Source organism: Myotis yumanensis, unplaced genomic scaffold (genome assembly GCF_028538775.1).
Source record: "Myotis yumanensis isolate MYYU_CA2020_CCGP unplaced genomic scaffold, mMyoYum1.0.hap1 SCAF_13, whole genome shotgun sequence".
Classification (NCBI taxonomy): domain Eukaryota; kingdom Metazoa; phylum Chordata; class Mammalia; order Chiroptera; family Vespertilionidae; genus Myotis; species Myotis yumanensis.
The window spans coordinates 9,960,871-9,981,177 of record NW_027223764.1 but is presented as its reverse complement, the minus strand read 5'-3'; the positions used below and the strand labels follow the sequence as shown (position 1 = coordinate 9,981,177).

The window sequence follows — 20,307 nt, the reverse complement described above, 5'->3', positions numbered from 1 at the left end:
TGCTTGTGGGTTTCTAAGAAGATCTGGGTCTTTCCCCAAAGCAAAGGAGAATGTCCAAGCCAACATATAATTCAGTTCCTTGGGGGCCCCTGTTTCGGAGCTTTCCCCAGCTGGCCACGTCAGCATCCACACGTGGACTCCAGGGAGGGTCCAAAGCCACATGCTGCCCCCTCTCCGGCCTTCAGCACTAACTGCTCAGGCACCTGCGAAGGGGCCGCTCTGGTCTGAGTGTCCGAGAGCCAGAAAGGCAGGACTCTGGGTCACCCAGTGATGAAACAGGGGCATGAAAGTCTCCAGGGACCGTACTCCCTTCAAGTGTTTGAGAAGCAGCCCCACCCTTCATCCATGATGTGGACACCGTGGGAATTAAGAGGTGTCTTGGCCTCATAACACTTGATTGCCATCTGCCGGAAAGTTGTAAATGACATACGTCTACAATGACCGTGAGCTCATGATGCCCTGGATTGTGCAGTGAACAACAGGGACAACTGGGAGCCGTGGCCCTACTGAGCAGAGATCACAGAAAAGGGAGTGGATTCATTCACGGTGTCCACACAACTCTAATTAAACAGGGTGGAGTCGATAGGGGCAGATTTGACCTGCGAACAGGAAGAACGTCTTCATTGTCAGAGTTGTCCAGAAATCTGAATAGGCTGTTGAGCTCCTGAGAGGTGGTGAGCTCCCCATCACTGGTGGTATTTAAGCATGGGCTACAGAACAACTTAGCCGGGAGTGGAGAGTGTGGGGTTTAACATCCCGAGGTTCTGGGCTCGGTAAGAACTCTGCCAGTAGCTTCTGGCAGGTGGGCGAGTAGAGGAAGGGACCTTGGGACACGCCACCCCTGGGCTTCTGAGTCCATCTCAAGGTGTCTGTCAGCCTCCGACCGTGGAGCGGGGTGAGGTGCAAGGCTGAGTCTTGCTGCAAAGGGCAGCTTAGGTTTTAAAGACACCCCTGTTGGTGTCTGAGTTCATTTCACAGGGGGGTTGTGCTTTGATGAAATCTGTCAGGGCCCAGCAGGCTTTGGACCACAGCGTGGCCCGGGAAACGCGGTCTCCTGTCCACAGGCAAGCTGTTTCTTCCGTAGATCTTGCTGCAGACAGTGCGTGGGGAGGGTCTTGCTGGAGGAGAAGGTGCCCACACCATGGTCCCCAGTGAGTGGCAGAGGAGGTGGCCATCAAACGGCACAGGCTCTGCCCATCTCCCCAAAGCAGGTGACGCGACAGCCAACAGGCCTGCGGAAATGCCTCTTCAAAGCTGGCTTGGCTCTGCCCAGCGACACAGGCTGAGCCCATCCATCAGCTGTCCCGCCGCCTGCCAGGGAGGGTCTCCGCTGGGCTCGCCCTGTCAGCCGGATTGGAAGCGTCAAATGCAGACGGACAGGGCTGGGGCTTGGCGGAGGCCCTGGGAGGAACCGGCTGTGCCACGGTGATGGATGACGCCAACAGGGACAGCATTCCGGGGATTTTTATTCCGTTCCACACATCTGGCAGGCTCTTTAACCGGAGCAGCTGCAAAGCCTCCGTCACAGCGACTCTGGAGTTTTTCCGAGAGATCTTGGGTCTGGACCATGGTGATCCGGGCCGAGGGACCAGGAGCCTGGGTTAAAGAACGTTTTCCAGTGCGTGTTACTTCCTGGAAGCCAAACCCATGAGGTTTCATGAAACATAAACCGTGAGGGGGCTCCAGGGCTTAGAAAAAAGCACCCCCAGACTTGGAGTTGGGTAGACTTGGTTTCAGATGCCACCTCCTTCCGCCTGAGGTTTTCCTCTTCTGTAAAATAGCAGTAATAATACCGATGCTGCGGGGTTATCTTAAGGTTAATTAAGATGGTGGGCAGCACATTGATCTGGGATAGTGCCTGAGACATAGAAAATACTCGATACAGAATGACCTCTAGTTAGGACGACTCGGGTTAATGCAGGAAGCTCTCGCTCTTCTCCCTGATACTCTCTAGACACAGACTCTGAACAGTAGGCAAATCCACAGGGATTTCTTTTTATACCTAATGTAATGTGCTTCTGACAGCTGCTGCATTCTCCCCCAGAGCTCTCCCCTTTTCTACAGCCCAGAGAAAGTCTCAAGTAATCTGTATTTGAACCTGGACTGTTTTTCTACAATCCACCAATGGAGCCAAATTTCATGTTAGGCTGCAATCCCTCTCTACCCAGGAAAGTACTTGGACAAGTTTCTAGACTCCTACAGAGCTCAACAGGCATTCTTCCCACCAAACACCTGACCTAAATCTCACATAGTTTCTCTCCTAAACTCCCCGTTTACTCTGCTCCAAGCAGACGCCATTTTTGCTGCTACAGCTGTGTGCCCGCTGTGTGCAGGCCAAGAGAAGGAAGAGCTTAGTCACAGAGGGAAAAATTAGTCTGCCAAACACACACATTAAGTGCATATAGGGCTCTGTGCTGGGCATGGTGGGGTAGAAAGAAAAATAGGGTTGGCCCTACTCTTAAGAAACCAACAACCAACCGAGTTGGAGGAAACACATTGATAGAAAGAGTTAGATAGAACCATAAGAGAGAAGGGCATCTGAGATCTGGCCCTGAAACTTAACCTCTGCAGCCACCTGGGCCACTGAGGAATGTTCTAGCATCTAACATTCTAATCCCACTGGCAACCCAATACCAATCAAGCCCTGGGTGTCCATTTGTTATGACTCCCCCAGACTTGGTGGTTTTGACCATCAACAATGTATGTAGATCTTAATTCTTCAGGTTGGCGATGTAGATTGGGCTTAGCCATGCCATTCTTCTGGTCTGGACCAGGCTGAGCTGGTGGATGAGCTGGGCTTCCTCACATGTCCGAGGCCTTGGCTGGGACCACTGGACCTGCTGCTGCCCCTCATGCCCTCTCATCTGCCTGGAGAACAGGCCACACTTGTTCACATGCAGCCACAGAGGTCCATGGGGGGGAGGGGGGGGGGGGCGGGGGGGGGCGGGGTGGCGCACACAAGGCTTCCTGAGGCCCAGGCATGCTTTCACCACATGCTATAGGCCAGAGCAAGTCCCAAGGGCAGCCCAGACCCAAGGGCCTGGGAAATGGGCTTTATCTTTTGGTGGGAGGAGCTTTGAAGTCACATGGCAAAAAGTGTGGCTACAGGGAAGGGTGGGAGCCAGGGCCATGTTTTCCATCCGACTGGCTTTGACCACACCAGAGGGCCAATGTGGAACTGAGGCTCCCAGGCCTGAGCTTGGCCACATCTGGCTTCCCTACCTCTGCGCTACCCTTTCATCTCCTTCCTTGGCCAGTTTTCTTCCCCCACCAAGCCAGACAAGATGCTCCTTTGATGGAGGCCACATCCCCTCGTATTTGTACTAGTCCCCACTGTTCCCAAGGCCTTCCTGCGCCTGGCATAATACTTGGCCCGTTGTAGGTGTACACTGCACATTTTTTACCTAGGCAATGGGATAGAAAAGACAAAATAAGCTTTTTATCAAACATGTTTTATTAAATATGTTTTTATTGATTTTAGAGAGAGAGGAAGGGAGAGGGATAGAGAGATAGAAATATTAACGAGAGAGAAATACCAATCAACTGTCTCTTCCACACCCCCTACTGGGGATCAAGCCCAAAAGCCAGGCATGAACTCTTGCTTCATGGGTTAATGCTCAACCACTAAGCGACGCTGGCCAGGCCAAGATAAGCTTTAAGTTTGGAGGTAAAGACTCCTCCCTGGTGATGCTACAGCCCACCCCAAGTGGGGAGGATCTTAGCGCCCTTTGCACAGCACCCAGCTCTGCGGCCTCTGTTCACCTTTACCCAGGGCCTGGGCCCTGGAGAATAGCAGGAGCATAATTCAAAGCTTACCTGGTTTATTCCCTCCTGAGCTTCCCTGAGTGATGAGCAGATCTTGTTCCTAGGATTGGATTCTAGTCAAAATCGTCCAGCAGACACTTCATCCTTCCCCCGTCCCCCAGAGAAGTTGCTCCATTCCATCCATGCGAAACTCTCTTCTCCTAATATCTGCAAAGGGGTGGATTCTGAGTGGCCTCACCAAGATTAGCCCATCTGACCCTCCACCTGAGGGAGTGATGGGAGAAATGACAGGAGCAATGGGAGGCGCTTATCTATAAACACCTGTTAGAAAAACAAAAATGCATTCTCCAAAGCAAAAAAGAAAGAGATGATGCAATACCTCATTATCAGACCCCATTGTCTCTCCCAAATGTCAGCTGGAAAGCTTTTATGTCAAACTCAGAAAAACATTTTTTCCCCCTCACTTTCTCTCAGGCTTTATCCAACTAGATGGAAAGAAACTTTATTTGCTCCAGGAAGACAATGGCCTTATCTTCAACCCAGATCCTCATCCCTGGAAGGTGGCCTCCTCTGGGAGCATTCTCAGAGTGGGGAAAGGCAGTTCGGGAGAAATAATGAGCAAGCAAAGGGAGTCTCGACTTGACACTGTGATAAATGAGGTGAAACTCTGGCAAGGAACCAGAGTTGGCAGATTCAAAAAGGAAATAAAAAGATAGTTCCATTTTAATGGGAAATATAAAACAGCCATTGTGCAAAAGTCGATTTTTCAAAAGCCAGAGAGATAAAGACTCGAAGGGGATGACTGAGAGACGAGTGAGGTAATGCGATTGATAACCGGGCCTGGATAAAGTGCGGTCCTCAGAGCCATCAGCTGGCTCGGTGGGAGCGCCTTTTCAAGTCGGCTATCTGCATCTGCGCTGGCCTCATTATCATACGCATCTCTGGACGGCTTCCGTACGGCTTCTGCCTGCCATGCTCCTGCCAGCTGGAGCCAGCCAAGTCCATGGTGTACAATGCACATGTTTTTAATCTAGACAATGGGATTAAGTGCCAACGGAAGAGAAAGGACGAAATAAGCTTTAAGTTCAGAGGTGAAGCAACCCTCCCAGGGATGCACCCACAAAGCACCTTCAGCACATGCTGCTGCCCACCCCAAATGGAAAGAGTCTTAGCGCCCTTCTTGCTCGGCCCCCCCAGCTGCTTGGCCTCTGCAAACTTTCTGCAAACCCCAGACTTCTCTCCGTGAGCCACAGAGCTCTCAGCATCTTCCAAGGCCCCACGTCAATGAGCTTGAGTCCAGCCTGTCACACACTTGCTCTTCCCAGTGGACTGGCCAGTGTGAGGTTTGCACCTCGGGAAACGCCATACACGGCCTTGCCTTTCAGTGGGCAGGATCCATGAACCTTCTCAAGGTTGTCGTTGTGTGGTTCCTAATTAGCAGGCTGGCTATTCCATGGGGATGGCTTTTCCCAAGGGCAAGTGTAGAGGTACCTGAGGCCTGTACGAGGCCAAACTGAAGCAGCCAAGGGTTCAATTTAGGGGTTCTATTGAGATAAACTGTCTTAATTTATATCCTGCTGTTTATTAGCTATGTGACCTTGGGCAAGTTACTTAACCTCTTTCACCCTTGCGTTTCTCAACCTAAAATGGAGATAATAACATATCTGAATTTTTATGAGAATGAAATCGAAGATTCATGTAAAATGCTTAGTCCAGGGCCTGGTACACAGTAAAGGCTCAATGTACATTAGCTGTTGTAATGGCTCTCTAGATACAACTCAGGAGAGTTTGATGCTGTGACCATGAAGACTAGTTCCTTTGACTTCATTAAGCTCAGGTGACTAATAAAGTCCCATCACAGAACCATCCAATGGGGCACTCAAGTGCCATTGGCTTTGACCCTGGGCAGATCTTACACAGGACCTTGGAGACCTTTCAGGCTCCAATCACCTTCATGCTGCTTCCGGATGAGAACACGGGGACACCAAGAATACCATTGCCTTGTCCAAGGTCACATTCAGTGGGAAGCCAGAACTTGACTTCTTCCCCTTTCCAATCAGGTGCTCTTGACCCTGTCCAGTGCCAACGCTGCTTTGCTGGGGTGACCACATCCTTCTTCCAAATGGAAACTCATGATGCTTGACCTCTGTCCACCCCATCAGTGTGAGGATCTGGAAAGACACATGATTCCTCCTCCAGGACTTTGAAATCTTTGGAGAGGGGGAGCGGGGGAATGTTCAGTGAAATAAAATGGCTGATGTAATCATTAGGGTTTCTTCGGTCCTGTTCCCACCCCTGCAGATTGGACTCCCGACAGCTATGAGTACAGCCCTGAGTACTACACGCAGGAAGAGAGCACGAATGGTGCTGTTGACCACACCGATAATCCTGAGTGGTACTATGAAGACTACAGTGATAACCAGAACGGTGAGCCAAGGTGTTTTCCCAGGGTCGTGTCTCGAGACGCCGAAGAATGATCTACGCGGACCAAAAGATTTAAGCACAGTGTGGAAAATTTATTACAAGCAGATTCAGACTCCCCGCAAGGGGAGGGGGACCCAAGAATGGGATGCCCGTTAAAGCCTTGTGGTCCAGGGGTATATATTTGCTACAAGCTGCTCTATGTCTACCTGTGTTGTCACTTGATTGATTCCCTCAATTGTTCTTGCCCAGCAACGGACCTGAACTTTCCCTGTTTCTGTGTGTGCTTTCTCTGTTCCTATGCTGAACTTTCCCTGTTTCTATGTGTTCGTGCATCTTGTTTACTGCAGGCCCTCCCTTGGTTTCCATGCCTCCCGCTTTGAGTCCAGAAATGTTTTATTATTTCTGCTTGGTTGGTTCCTTTGGTTAGGCTGCTCAAACTGCCGTGCCTGCCCCTGCCTAGGTTCCACCTGCCTTTGTTTTCCACAGGACCCCGGCCCTATCTGCCTGTGTTCCAAGCTAACTCCTCTCAATAGCAGGTACCAACACTGTTCAGGGGCCCTCCCAGGAGGAGGGCAGCACACCTGGAGCTGAATTTATGTGTTACCACGTGCAAAGGCCTCCCTCTCTTCCTGCTCTCTGACGGGCATTGTAAAATAGGTACCAAAGAAAGTATCTAAACTGGCTATTTTTCCAGCTAGAATTATATACTGCGGGGGCCTGGGGAGGTCCTCTGAGACCATCTCTCTCAGCCTCAGAGGACAGGTGAGGCAAATGAGACCAGGAAAGGAGTTGACTCAGTCAAGTTGATACACAAGTTAGTGCCTCATCATCTAGCTCTCCCGACACTGTGAATAGGAGTCAGAGTCAAAATCATTCCCAGAGCTTTCATGACAGGTAGGCCCTAATTAGGGAGAAGCGTCTGAGTTAACATTCAGCGTCAGATTTGCAGCATTCACAAACTTGGCATTGGCACTTTCCTTCCCTTGCGCCTGCGCTGTGTTTTTCTTCCTCTTCGACTCTTTAGAAGCTTTGCATTGTTTTTAGGGTGTGTGTGTGTGTGTGTGTGTGTGTGTTCATATGTGTGCTTCTGCCCCATTTGTTTTTGTTTTTTTGTGGCTTCTTAACCGAGCCATAGTGCAGAAAAGAAAGGGAGACACTGGCCCAAGCACAGCCATGTGCCTTACAGCAGCGGAAGAAACGGAAAGCAGTCAGCCGCTGGAATAAAAGCTGTGAAACTGTGCGAAGTGGCCTGGAAGGCAGGGCTAAGACATGGGGCACCGGGGGAACATCAGAAGGGACTATCAAAACAAGAGCGGGGCCCAGGGATCCTAGTCCCTGAACCAAAGAACAATGCGTGTGAACAGAAGGATAAAGAATTCCCCGAGGGAAGATCCATTCAGACAACCATGAAAAGCCAAAGGCACAGATGAAATATGACAAAATCTAACTGAACAAGTAGTTGAAGAAAGATGAAGGCCACTGGGTCATTTCCTCCTTGCCGTCAATTTTTCTGTCACCCTCTTGCCTTTGGTCTTCGTGCCTGATGTTCAGAAAGCGTGTGTTCCGTTAGGGGTGGGTTTTCTTTCTCCAGGCCTGACCTCCACCCCTGGGCCCTGGGAGTAGGGGAGGTCTTCAGGCTTATGAAATGCATTCAGCATCAGAGACAGACCCCGTGGCACTCCCAGCGAGACTGGGAGGAGGAAAAGACTGAGGATGGGAAAGGGGAGTTTCTCAATGAGAAAAGTCCCCTCGCAAGCCAGGCCGAGGGGAGACAGTCACCATTCCTTCTTGTCAGTCCTCTTCCCAACCTGAATCCCTCTCTCTGGTCGTGTGACTGCTCTTGTCCTCGCTCTTTTGTTTTGTTTTTGTGTTTTGTTAATTCTCGCCCGAGGATATTTTTCCAATGATTTTTAGAGAGAGCGGAAGAGAGAGGGAAAGACAGAGAGAAACAATGATGTGAGAGAAACATATCAACTAGTTGCCTCCTGCATGAGCCCCAACCAGGGTCTGGGCAACTGAGGTATGTGGCCTGAACTGGAATTGAACTCAGGACCTTTTGGTCTGCAGGCAGATGCTCTATCTACTGAGCCAAACTGGCTAGGGCTTCCTTGCTCTTTAAGGGCCATGCCTGTGTCCCCTTTCCACCAATCACTGGCTATGTAGTTACTTTCTCATTTGGGCCGGAGACTGAAATTCGATGAGTACGTAGGGGGCTTCTCGCCTGCCTGCTGTTTATTGCAAACATTGCTTTCTGTCCAAATGTCTCAGATCCATGCCTGTCCAGCCCCTGTGAGCATGGTGGGACCTGCCTCGTCAGCGGGGACACTTTCAAGTGCAGCTGCCTGGCCCCTTTCTCTGGAAGCAGGTGTCAGGATGGTGAGTGCACCTTCACTGGATTCACTCTCCCTCTGCAGTTTCCTTCTCCAGGTCAATGGGGTAAAGAAAAGCTGAGTGATCCCTGAGGAAGGATCATCGCCACGCACATTATATCATGTATGATGGACTCCTCAGCATGGTCACAGGCAGCAGCTCACTGAATCCTTGCCCCTGCATGATACATAGGACTAGTGTGTCCATTCTACAGATGAGACTATCGAGGCTAAGAAGAGATAAGAGCTGGAATCTGACCAAGACATATTCAAAACTCAGGACTTGTCTTTGTTTTGGTTTGAGTGTTTAGACTAACGACAACAGAGAAACATTGCTCTCAAATGGGAGAGCAGGAAGCACCTCAGGGCACATAACACCCAACTCCATTAGAGAAAGAGGGCCCAGCGAGGGCAGGGGACTTCCTTGTGGCCACACAGCTAGTTAGGAGAAGAGCACAAGTTAGAGCCCTGGTGCCTAACGCCTGGCTCCATGCTCTTTCTCCCTGTTCTCCTCACTCATGGGGGCTCTGATTAAAGGCTGTATCTGCCTTCGATGAGTTCTTGGGGGCATATGATAAGCACGACAAATGGAACTCCTATGGACTAATTGCACCCCTGGAGAGCACCTGGATTCTGTTCCATCTAACAACCATCTAACCAGGGTGAGGGAGGCAGTGGAGGTCTTACATACATAGGGTGTTATGGTTGACTTCTCTCTTCTGTGTCCTCTTTATTTACTCCTTCCATTTTCAATCCTACAAGTCCTTCCACAAATGGTTCTGGGTGGTTTGGTATATTGATATAAACACAGTATCTGGGTTCACCCCTTACCTTCTCAGAAGAATGGGGGGAGATGTAAATGGAATATAAAATCAGCTATGAAGCGGAGAAACTCTATACTGATTCTGTTAAAGGTGTAAACGTTATCAAGGTTTTTATCAAGATAGAATAATATGTGAGTAAGTATGGGAAGGAACTGGGAAGCAACCATAATAACCTGAAGATTAGAGAAAAGCCTTGCTTGGCGGGGGGGGGGGGGGGGGGGGGGGGAGGGGGGGGCAGAGGGTAAAAGAATCAAGTCTTTCAGGACCATGGACAAGGGCACACTCTCCATCAGCCATCTGGCCCTCAAACATTGTACTGTTCAGGTATCCCTCTAAGTGAAATGTGCCCCCAATAATGTCCTGTACTTTGAATCTTCTTCTCTATGGATCTCCTACAGTGAAAAACAAGTGCAAGGAAAACCCATGTGGCCTGGGCGAATGTCTCATTACTCAGAGTCCTCCCTACTATCGCTGTGCCTGCAAGCACCCCTACAGGGGTCCAGACTGCTCCACAGGTAAGTGCCAGCAGCCCCTTCCATGCTAGGCTTTCTCTGCCCTGGCTTGTGCCCGGGGTCTCTGCACCCTACAGTCCAGATACATTTGATGTTCTAGTAACACCCATGATGGCCATTATTACTAGGAGTTTTAAAGATTCATCATCCCTGGAGAGTTACTGAGAATTGCCTGATCTGTGCTCCTTCCCATCCAAAAAGAATCATCTTAAAAATCACTTCCTCCAGGAAGTCAGCCCTGGTTTATTCCCGGAATGGCCCATGGTGGGGCATAAATCTATACTGATTCAGTGTATGAGTCAGGGATTGTCCAAGGCGATTTATATTCTCTCACATTCTCCCTAAAACACTGCAAGGAAAAATTTTATGGATGAAGAAAGTAAAGTTCAGAGAGGTTGACTAACTTGCTCACAGTCAGACAGCCTTAAAGGGGGACAGCCAAGTTTCAGCTTAGCTCAGACTGATCCCCAAATGCCTGCTCTTGCTATTCCTTACAGCGTGACCCATGCACTTGCATACACTTTGTGGCCTTCATCACAGTGCCTCATCCGTGTTTGTAGATGATCTTTGAGTTGATGTGCACGTTTACTAGGGCATCACTTGGTCTGTCTGTCCCTTGGGTGACCCATCTTTTGTGAAATGATGGATACCAGAGGAATGCCACCAGTGTCTCCTCGTCATCTCATATGTGGCTGCAACTCATTCTGAAGACCCTTCCCGGCCCCACTTCCTGTGTTCACAGCGGTTCCTGTGTGCAGGCCAAACCCCTGCCGAAATGGTGGTACCTGCTCCCGGAACCGGCGAAGATCCAAGTTCACCTGTGCCTGTCCCGACCAGTTCAAGGGGAAATTCTGTGAAATAGGTATGGGTCTCTGCCACCACCTCCGCAGAATCTCAGGGCCACCAGCAAGGCCTTGGGAATCCTGTTCTGATTGGGTTTTGTTCCAAGAACGGGATTCAAGTCAAGATTCCCAAACTCTGCTGTTGCCTCAGCCTTCTAACCTGAGGGCATACGGTGTATATGGCTCCAGGCAGAGAAAGTAAGAAACTGGGATAGAGTGTAGGCAACTCAGATCCACCTGGGCCTCCTCTGGGCCTCAACCCACCTGCCACCAGGTCTGTGAGAGCCAAAGTTAAGTAAATAAGTTTCCACCCACCCACAAGCACTTTATATTTCATAGGGTTTTTTTTGTTTGTATATATATATATATAAATTGATTTCAGAGGTGAAGGGAGAGAGAGTTAGAAACATCAATGATGAGCGAGAATCACTGATTGGCTGCCTCCTGCACACCCCCTACTGGGGATCAAGCCCACAAGCCAGGCATGTACCCTTGACCAGAATGGAACCCGGGACCCTTCAGTCTGCAGGCCAGTGCTCTTCCACTGAGCCAAACCAGCGATGGTTATTTCACATTTTTGAGCTGGGTTAAGTGTGAGACCTTCAAGTCACCTTCTTTTGGGACTTTGTAGTGAACTCTCAGGGTGATCAATATTCAGGCCCAATCATCTCACCCCCTGACACACCCACCAAGTCCTTTTCGGGAGCAGCATGCCAGTTCCTTTCCATTCTCACATCCCTACCTGCTCTCTCCGAGGTTCTGATGACTGCTATGTTGGTGATGGCTATTCTTATCGGGGGAAAGTGAGTAAGACAATCAACCAGCACTCATGCCTTTATTGGAATTCCCACCTCCTCTTGCAAGAGAATTACAACATGTTTATGGAGGATGCTGAAGCCCACGGGATTGGGGAGCACAACTTCTGCAGGTAAAAACCACCTTCTTTCCTACACTCAGTCTTGGTCACTTGTCAGTGAAGGGTTGGTTTGTCTCTTTCCGCTGCTCCAAGATTTCCTGGGCCAGCTTAGACATTTTGGGACAGAACACTGGAACTCATCACCCTTCTTTCTAGGAAGATTTTCATACTCAGAACAGGCTGTAACAAACAAACCCCAACCCCAGTGGCTTGAATACATCAAAGTTTATTTCTCACTAATGTGCCATGTGGGTTGGTAGGGGATGGGGGGATTCAGCTCCACAAAGTGACTCAATTACCCAGAAAGGGCAAGAAAGGAAGAGAATGAAAAAATGGAGCAGGAGTTTTGCTTTGTTTTTACTACTTCAACCTAGAAGTGATACATCATCTCTGCACACATATGCCATTAACTAAAAAGTGTCATGAGGCCCCATATAACATTAAGGGAGAAATGTAGAGAAGGAAATTGGATGTCTGGTGAGTGTTACGGTCTTCACCACAAGAATGTTCAGGTTTTCCCAAGTAAAGGTGACAACAAGTTCCCTTCTGCCCCTTCTGGTGCCTCCAGACCATTCTGCTGGTTTTCTCTTACTCTTCATTGTCTAATCAAGGCCAAGGGCATTCATGATCTGTGTCTAAGAGACAGGAGTTGTTTGTATGGCTTTAAACTGGTTCCATTAAGCAAGAGGGACCTTCCACTTTCACTCACCATGAGCTGTTCCCTTCATGGAGCTGTCTTCAGGGTGACTCCTTTCTCAGAGACTTCCCATGCATGGAATTTGGAGGTTGGGGCCAAGGAGCCCTACTTTCACCATGTTTCTGGGGCTATTTCACTTTCCTAACAAAGAAGGATCGTCAATGAGGATCTCACTTCTTTTCCTACAAATAATTGGATGTGTCCCATGGATCTGGCACAAGGCTCATGAACTACTTCCTGGTCATCGGATTCTCCTCTGGAAGTTAAGGTTTTGCCAAAAAAACTACAACCACCCTTATATGCCAGAATCAATCTATGATCCCAGGGACACACAGGAATGTGTTGCTCTTCTACCCAAAGGTCCTGTAATGAGGTCCCATGGATTCACCAAGCCTTGACCCTGGGTTATCTTGGTTTTTGTTTTAGAAACCCAGATGGAGACAAAAAGCCCTGGTGTTTCATTAAAGCAAACAGTGCAAAGGTGAAATGGGAGTACTGTGATGTCCCAGCCTGCCCAGCCCTAGGTAAGACCCTGACCCCCCAGAGGCCCTGGTGGGGGGAGGATGCAGATCCGTAGACAGATGTTCCTGGTCCCCATTTCTCCCACCTTTGTCTTCCCACCGCATCTGCCTTACCGACTCTCATCCCAGTGGCGGCCCCACTGCTGCTCTTCCGCTCCCCTCTTGGGATGCTGAGCAGGTCTGGAGACCTTTGTAAATTTGGGCCAGTAGTGCAAATATAAATTCATGTTTCCTAACTCCAAGTCAGTGCACTTGGCAAATATTTCTTGATTGTTTGCTATGTTCCAGGAACTATGCCTGGCTCTGGGTGTACAATGGTGACCAAACATTGGCTGGGCCCCCATAGCCTCTCAGGACACAAAACAGTCTGGATTCCAGCCTCACAGTCTTCCAGGCCGCGCTGGCCCACCTCTCTACCCACAACTAGAACAATGCACCTTCCATCCTGATCAATGGGATTGCCTCCCTGGACAGTTTCACTTCTGTGCTCTTATGATCACCTTTGACTGTAACACTGCATTCATATCTACTATTGTCCATAACCCACCATTCTGTGAGACCCAACTCAAGGAGCCCTCCTCCAGGAAGTCCTTCATGATCTCCCAAGTTCAGTACTATCTCCCCCTCCTCAGAAACCTCAGGGAAAGAAACCAGGCACCATCCTTACAGCACTTATCACTTTGTATGATGGTTCCCTCTGCAAATGTCTTATTTCCCCCATTCTACTTCATCTGGATATCTTTCCTTATACACCGAGAGAGGCCCCCAAATATATGTGTGCACTAATGGTAGCTAAGAACATGCCCAGTGATGCACTTATATGTTTGCACTCACATCTTTGTGCGTGTACATGTCAAAATAAGAATGAAAAAGCAACGTTTTTCATTGTTAACTTTACAGACTTGCTTTATATTTATCAATGTAGTCAACAAATATTGTGTACCTACTACCTGCTCACCCTGTGTGCACCCATCTCTTAACTCTGGATACTCGCCAAGTTGCTAGACTCAGGGTCATACCTCTAACAAGGTCCTTCTGAGGACCTGAAGGGAGGGTGAATGGTGTGATTTGTCTTTCTTGTGTCCCACAGACCTTACCGACCCGGTAGAGCCCCTGACCAAGCTTCCGGGCTTTGACTCGTGCGGGAGGACTGAGATAACAGAGAGAAAAATCAAGAGGATCTACGGAGGCTTTAAGAGCACGGCGGGCAAGCACCCGTGGCAGGTGTCCCTGCAGACCTCGCTGCCACTGACCACCTTCATGCCCGAGGGCCACTTCTGTGGGGGGGCGCTGATCCACCCCTGCTGGGTGCTCACTGCTGCCCACTGCACTGAGTAGGTGCCTGTTGGGGGCAGAGGACAGGGGACCTGGTCCATGGGGATGTTCTCCCCTTCCTATTTGAGCAGCATCTGTTGCTCTCCAGGGGCAAAGAGGGTGGCAGAAGGCGTACCTTTGAATTCCATGTATTTATGGCATTTAATTCTCACAACAGTCCACCAGAAGACAGGCTGAGGGAGGACAGGTATTTTTACCTTTTATGAATTAAAGTGTCCCCACTGCCCAGAATAGGTCTTTGTATGAGCAAGTGCTCAGTAAACACTTGGGCAAAAAGAGAGTTAACTGTTACTCTCATTTCATAAACGAGGACCCCAAGTTTGGGAAGGTTTAGCACTTGGCCTTAAGTCACATGGTAAGGGAGTAGGTGAGTGGGATGTGAACCCAGACCTACTTGCTTCCTTCACCTCTTTAGTCGTCTCTGGACAGAAAGAAACAGTAACATGCTCCCATCTGATGGCCTCACCAGTGAGCCTCCCAGGTCAAGTGTCTTCGGTCCTGTGTGCCTCAGAGAAGCCAGAACCCACTGGGAGCCTGAAGAATCACTACTTCCCCTGACTTCCCTAAGTTCGTGGCCAGGACTCGTCCCATGGAAGCCAGGCTCCGGTGGTGGCCTTGAAAGTCTTCCTGTCCACCCTGTTCTTAGACAATTTCTTTAGGGAGTCTAGGAGTTATTCCTCAAGGGTCAAACATGCAAACATTGGCATCTACCAAGGATATTTATTCAAGATGTTCATTGGCTGCTCTTTAGCAAAACCCGTGGGGGAATGAGAGGTCTCCCAGGAGACATGGGATACAAGTTACAGCTTGTATTTAAAGACTGTCCCATCAATAAAACAGTTTCTTCATGTTGTCCCATTTGGACCACATGGCAGAATTCTGTGAACAAGACAATGATAACAGATGAGGATGCCAAGTCTGCAGGCGGTTGGGCCATTTACCAAAGGTCACACAGTTCACCAGGGGCAGAGCCAGGGCTTGGCTGCAGTCTCTCCAGTGCCAGGGCTCCTTCTTGACCATCTTACTTTCCCTTGCAGCCTAAAAGCCAAAAATCTAAGAGTGGTACTAGGGGACCAGGACTTGAAGAAGACAGAATTCCATGAGCAGACCTTCAGGGTGGAGAAGATACTCAAGTACAGCCACTATCATGAACGAGATGACATTCCCTACAACGATATCGGCAAGTCTCTTCTAGCAGGGGATCTCCCTCGGGTCTTGTCCTGGGTGGATTTCTCTACTGATGGAAAGCTGAGGGTTGGTTCTGTTTGGTCCCTCATAGACCTTATAAGGTAGAAAATTTATTCCATCACTTTCTAGTTCTTAAAGGTTACTGTTGTGGGTAAACATGCACAAGCTCTTAAGGGAAAGGGATGTTGTGTTGTGTGAAAGAGCTCAGGCACTTGCTAGCCAGCTTCACCTCTCTTGGCCTCAGTTTGCTCTTCTATAAAATGGGAAGCTGACTGCAACACTCAGCTTCCTGTGTGTTAAGTGTCATCATGTGCATGTGCCCCCGTGCACACCCCGTATCACACCTGGTAGGCAATGATATACTTAAGCTTCTTACTGCCCAGTTTTTCATTCATGATACTTCTCATTCTCTCTCCTTCCTCAATATCGTTTTTTACCCTTGGAAAGCCTGTTTTTTTTTAAATTGATTAGTCATTTAAAAAATGAAATTATGGAAAAAGTGGGGCTTTGCTACAAGCACCTTCCAATCAAGGTGGAGTGGATGCTTTGATACAGAGGATAACATCACCCATTTCCGCTTTCTCTCTCTACCTAGCTTTGCTCAAGCTAAAGCCAGTGGATGGTCACTGTGCTCTAGAATCCAAATATGTGAGGACTGTATGTTTGCCTGATGGTCCCTTTCCCTCTGGGACCGAGTGCCACATCTCTGGCTGGGGTGTTACAGAAACAGGTGAGTCTGGCCATGCCGTCTCCTGAGACTCAGGTGAGTTATTTTAACCAGAAAATAAAGGGTCAAACTCAACTGCCCTTCTGAACTTGAAACCAGTGTTATATTCAAAATGTACTATCAAAAGAAAGATTGCATCATCTCTCAAGGTTTAGTTAAGTCTCATCAGCTCCAAGGAGTGTCCCCTGATCTCACACCTGCCCCTGGCTCCTGCCCCTGGCTCTGGCCCCCGGACCTTTGACTTTCATCAAGCATTGACCCTGTATACATAAAGAACTGTTGCCTTCCCTAAGTAGACTAGAAATAGGATACATTGGAAAGAAGACGAATTGTTGAGTCAGATTCTTGGCTTGTCACTTGGGCAGCTGAGTTTTAGTTTTCCAATAACCATATTTACCTCTTAGGTTTAGAATCATGATAACAGGAGATGGAATTCTACAGAGATACTGATTTAGTCAGCCCTGGAGGGTAGGGTCAGGTCTCATTCATCTTTGCGTCTCCCACAGTGTGCTGATCTTAGTAGGTGTTCTATAAAGTTTTGTTAAATCAAACTTTTGATTTGGCTCCAGGGTTTGGTCTTATCTAAGAAAGTAACCAAAGTGTTACTTTGCTCATAGTACTGACATGATGATATCTTCTAATATATGGGACTTTCTCTAATATTCAAGATGGAATTCTTCCCCATACATCATGTCCTTAATAATGAAAAGCAGGAATCACTCTAAGTAGGCCTGTATTCATAAAGAAAGTGTCGTGTAATATATGAAACGGTTAGAAGGACTGGGGGAAAGAAGATACCTGGTTCATTGGATTTAGGGTTAACTCTGTTTGTAGTTATCGTCATTGTAGTCCATCTAACCCTCTCCCCGTCAGCATGCCGACTAGAGCATTCTGAGCAGAACAGAAGTTTAGGGGAGGAAATACCTGCTCTGGGAAGCAGATGATGTAGATGATCAACCAGGGAAATGCATCCATCACTAAGCATTTTCTACATGCCAATCCTCTGCTAGTCATGGGAAATTAAAAAGTGGTTGAGACACCCTCCCTGTCTTCCTGACTTCATGATCTAGCTGGGCGGACAGAGGAGGGAATAAAGGATTCTGCTCCGTTGTGATAAGCAGAGTATTGAAGGTCTAGGTAGCCCTGGTGACAGCTGCAGAGCCCATCTCCTGGAGAGACCCTTCCTTCCCAAGCTCAGAGCTGGTGGCCCTCTTCTTACTCCTGCTGGCTTCTGGTGGGCTGGGTGCCACCCTGGTCCCCTCATTGGCCACCTCTTCTTTCTGCCCCACAGGGGAAGGGTCCCGACATCTCCTGGATGCCAAAGTCAAGCTGATTGCCAACACTCTGTGCAACTCTCGCCGACTCTACAACCACACGATCGACGAGACCATGATCTGTGCGGGAAACCTGCAGAGGCCTGGGCAAGACACCTGCCAGGTCAGAGACTCCAAATGGGCTTGGAGAGCAAGAGCCTAGCAGGACCTTACACGGGGCACAGACCCCCTTAGAGCCCTGGGCTGGGAGACAGGCTCAGGGACCCACCTGCCGTAAAGCAGAGGCCTAGGCTGGCGTATCTGAACCCATATCAATCCAGGAAGACAGCACAATAACCATGGTGGGCACGTTGCCTGCATTGCTGCATTTCATCCTTGTGACACTCTGGTCAAGGGGGATGTCACTAGTGTTATTTGACAGAGCTTAGGAATTTCTCACCGTTCTGAAGGCTGGAAGTCTGAGATCAGGGCGCCGGCGTGGTTGGGTTCCAGGGAGAACCCTCTCCCTGGTTGCAGACTGCCAACTCCTCATTGTGTCCTCACATGGTGGAGAGAGTGAGCTAGCTCTCTAGGTCCCTTTAACTAGGGCAAGAATCCCATGCATGAGAGCTCCACCCTCATCACCTAATCCCCCCCCAAAGGCCCCACCTCCCAATACCATCACTTGGGAGGTTAGGTTCCAACATATGAATTCAGTCCCTTGCACCAAAATAATTCTAGAAGCTCAGGTGCCTCATCTATAAGATGGAAATGTTGTCCCCATAAGATCTGAGGCAGATGAAAAGAGATTAACATTGAAAATCCTGTCTACACAGTTGGAGAGTGTAAGCAGTGCTGTGTGGTTAAGAGCCATCCTCCTCCTCGCCGCTTTCCTTGGGGGTGTGGGGTTTGATATAAACCAGGCATTGTTCTATGTGCTTTACAAACATTAATCCTCACAAAAATCCTGGGGGTGGGGAGAGTGTTCTGTTGCTAACACCGTTCACAATGTGAGACATGGAGGCCCAGCTGGCTAGCAGGAGGTAGGGCCTAATTTGGAACCCGGAAGATCTAACCCCATAAACCAGGCTGGACGTCTGAGCCATGCGCCTCTGAGCCCCGCCCTCCTACCCTGTGTGTGCCCCGTGGGTCCTGGAAGGGCTCTATCCTAACAGGGCACCCCACCCCCACCCCAGGCCCTGCTGGAATGAGGAGTCGAGGGCCCCTGAAAACTCACGATAGTAATACCTGTGTTACTGAGAGCCATGATGGCATCTGGATATGAGGCTGTGACCACAGCACTGTGGCCTGGCCCTGTGCCCCTCTGCCAGGCCCTCCCTGACTCAAGGGCAGGGGCTGGTATTTGCTGCAGAGCCTTCAGTCTCATGAGGCCCAGGAAGAGTCTTGTCACTGCTCTCCCGAGGGCCCACGCCATCCCCTGCTGCCATCCCCTCATGGGAGGTGGGGTGTCTCCTAATGCATTCTGTTCACAGAGCTGAACTCGCATCTTTTCCCCCCAGGGTGACTCTGGAGGCCCTCTGACCTGTGAGAAGGACGGGACCTACTATGTCTACGGGATAGTGAGCTGGGGCGAGGAATGCGGGAAGAAGCCAGGGGTCTACACCCAAGTTACCAAGTTCCTGAATTGGATCAAAGCCACCATCCAAAGGGAGACTGGCTTCTAAGGTGCCTTCCGAACCTCAGAGCCCCTCCTCCTGAGCACCCAGACCAGGCGAGGCCTCGTGGGCAGCAACGGACACCCCTGGGAGCCTCCAGGATGCACACGGCGAAGTGTCCGTGCTCTAAGCAGAGACAACAGCTTCCCGGCCTGGGGCGTCCCCCACCAACATCTCCACCATCATCAGGCTCCCTCCTGAGTCAGTTGGGAAATGACAGAATCGGCCCTAAATATATTGTGCTTGCTTCCCTTCACACCATGGCACCTTCTAGAAAATCACGGTTCACTGACTGCTTCCACCTCAGACATTTGCAAATGTGGGATCTCTCAACGTTCCACATCGGTGGGTGTCCCCTTGGCACCTGTATGCCTCATCGGAGACACTCAAGGCCCCCAACAGAATGAGCCGTCCACTTCTAGGTAGCAGCTAGAGGACCACAAAAGACCGCATTCTCCATCTGCTTTCACAGACTTGTTACTTTAATAAAGGCGACCAAGGCATGGCTGGTGTGCCGTTGCACGGCTCGCCCCAGCTGAAGCCACTAGGCCTGTCGCTGGCGTGCAAGCTTCCTCTCCAGCGTCTCTCCCGAGAATCCTGGGTGGACCCACTTGCTCACAAGGGCAGCACCTTCCTCCTCTTGACGTGCAGAATCTCAGTGGCATCTGGGTTCACATCCGCCCTCAGATGATCTCTGGGCTCCACATCCTCTGCCCCCCACTGCAGAAACCAAACACATCTCCCTGAGTCCCAATGAAGCTTCCAGCCGGCTCCCTTAGGATAAGCTGTCTAAGAGACCCCGGGAGCATTTAACACGTCCGCCCGTCCTTTCTTTTCCCCTCCACCACCCTCTCTCCAGAGAAAGGATCCTCAAGGCAAGAACCAGGAGGAAGCAAAGCCAATCTCTCATTTAGATGCGCTGTCTTTCTTCTGAACAAAGGAGGGTTCAAAACCCAGACTGGTGTAGCCAGCAAGTCCCTGACCCTTTTGTGGGAACGTAATGAGCAAGCAGGCAGCCCAGCGGGGCCGCCGGGGCCCAGGACTGATGCGGCCCCAGCAGGTTCATCTCCACAGAACTAATGGCTGCGGCTTCAGAGAAAACCCTGCAGGAAGTTTAACCCAGGTGTCATCCGCCTGGTCACCTCAGACCCATGGAATTAGGCACCTTGCTTGAGCTGCATCTCACACTCTTTAGAGCCAGCTGACCTTTGGCCAAAAATAAAGTCTGAAAAAGGAAAGGTGAGCTTGCCCTTGTCCG

General features: G+C 49.8%; 2 protein-coding genes across 8 annotated transcripts in view; one reads left to right on the top strand and one right to left on the bottom strand.

The window, feature by feature from the left end:
* Positions 1 to 20,287, top strand: part of HABP2 (hyaluronan binding protein 2) — a 31,467-nt gene extending 11,180 nt beyond the window's left edge. For both annotated transcript variants that reach the window (XM_070432244.1, XM_070432245.1), the window contains exons 3-13: positions 6,067 to 6,192; positions 8,458 to 8,565; positions 9,781 to 9,897; positions 10,637 to 10,756; positions 11,493 to 11,664; positions 12,776 to 12,873; positions 13,961 to 14,204; positions 15,243 to 15,385; positions 15,989 to 16,123; positions 17,412 to 17,557; positions 18,894 to 20,287. In XM_070432244.1, coding sequence (XP_070288345.1) covers positions 6,067 to 6,192; positions 8,458 to 8,565; positions 9,781 to 9,897; positions 10,637 to 10,756; positions 11,493 to 11,664; positions 12,776 to 12,873; positions 13,961 to 14,204; positions 15,243 to 15,385; positions 15,989 to 16,123; positions 17,412 to 17,557; positions 18,894 to 19,058 — 1,574 coding nt within the window. In that variant the 3' untranslated portion in view covers positions 19,059 to 20,287. The remainder of the gene's footprint in view (positions 1 to 6,066; positions 6,193 to 8,457; positions 8,566 to 9,780; positions 9,898 to 10,636; positions 10,757 to 11,492; positions 11,665 to 12,775; positions 12,874 to 13,960; positions 14,205 to 15,242; positions 15,386 to 15,988; positions 16,124 to 17,411; positions 17,558 to 18,893) is intronic.
* Positions 19,514 to 20,307, bottom strand: part of NRAP (nebulin related anchoring protein) — a 64,887-nt gene continuing 64,093 nt past the window's right edge. For all 6 annotated transcript variants that reach the window (XM_070432237.1, XM_070432241.1, XM_070432239.1 and 3 more), the window contains one exon: positions 19,514 to 19,769. In XM_070432237.1, coding sequence (XP_070288338.1) covers positions 19,665 to 19,769 — 105 coding nt within the window. In that variant the 3' untranslated portion in view covers positions 19,514 to 19,664. The remainder of the gene's footprint in view (positions 19,770 to 20,307) is intronic.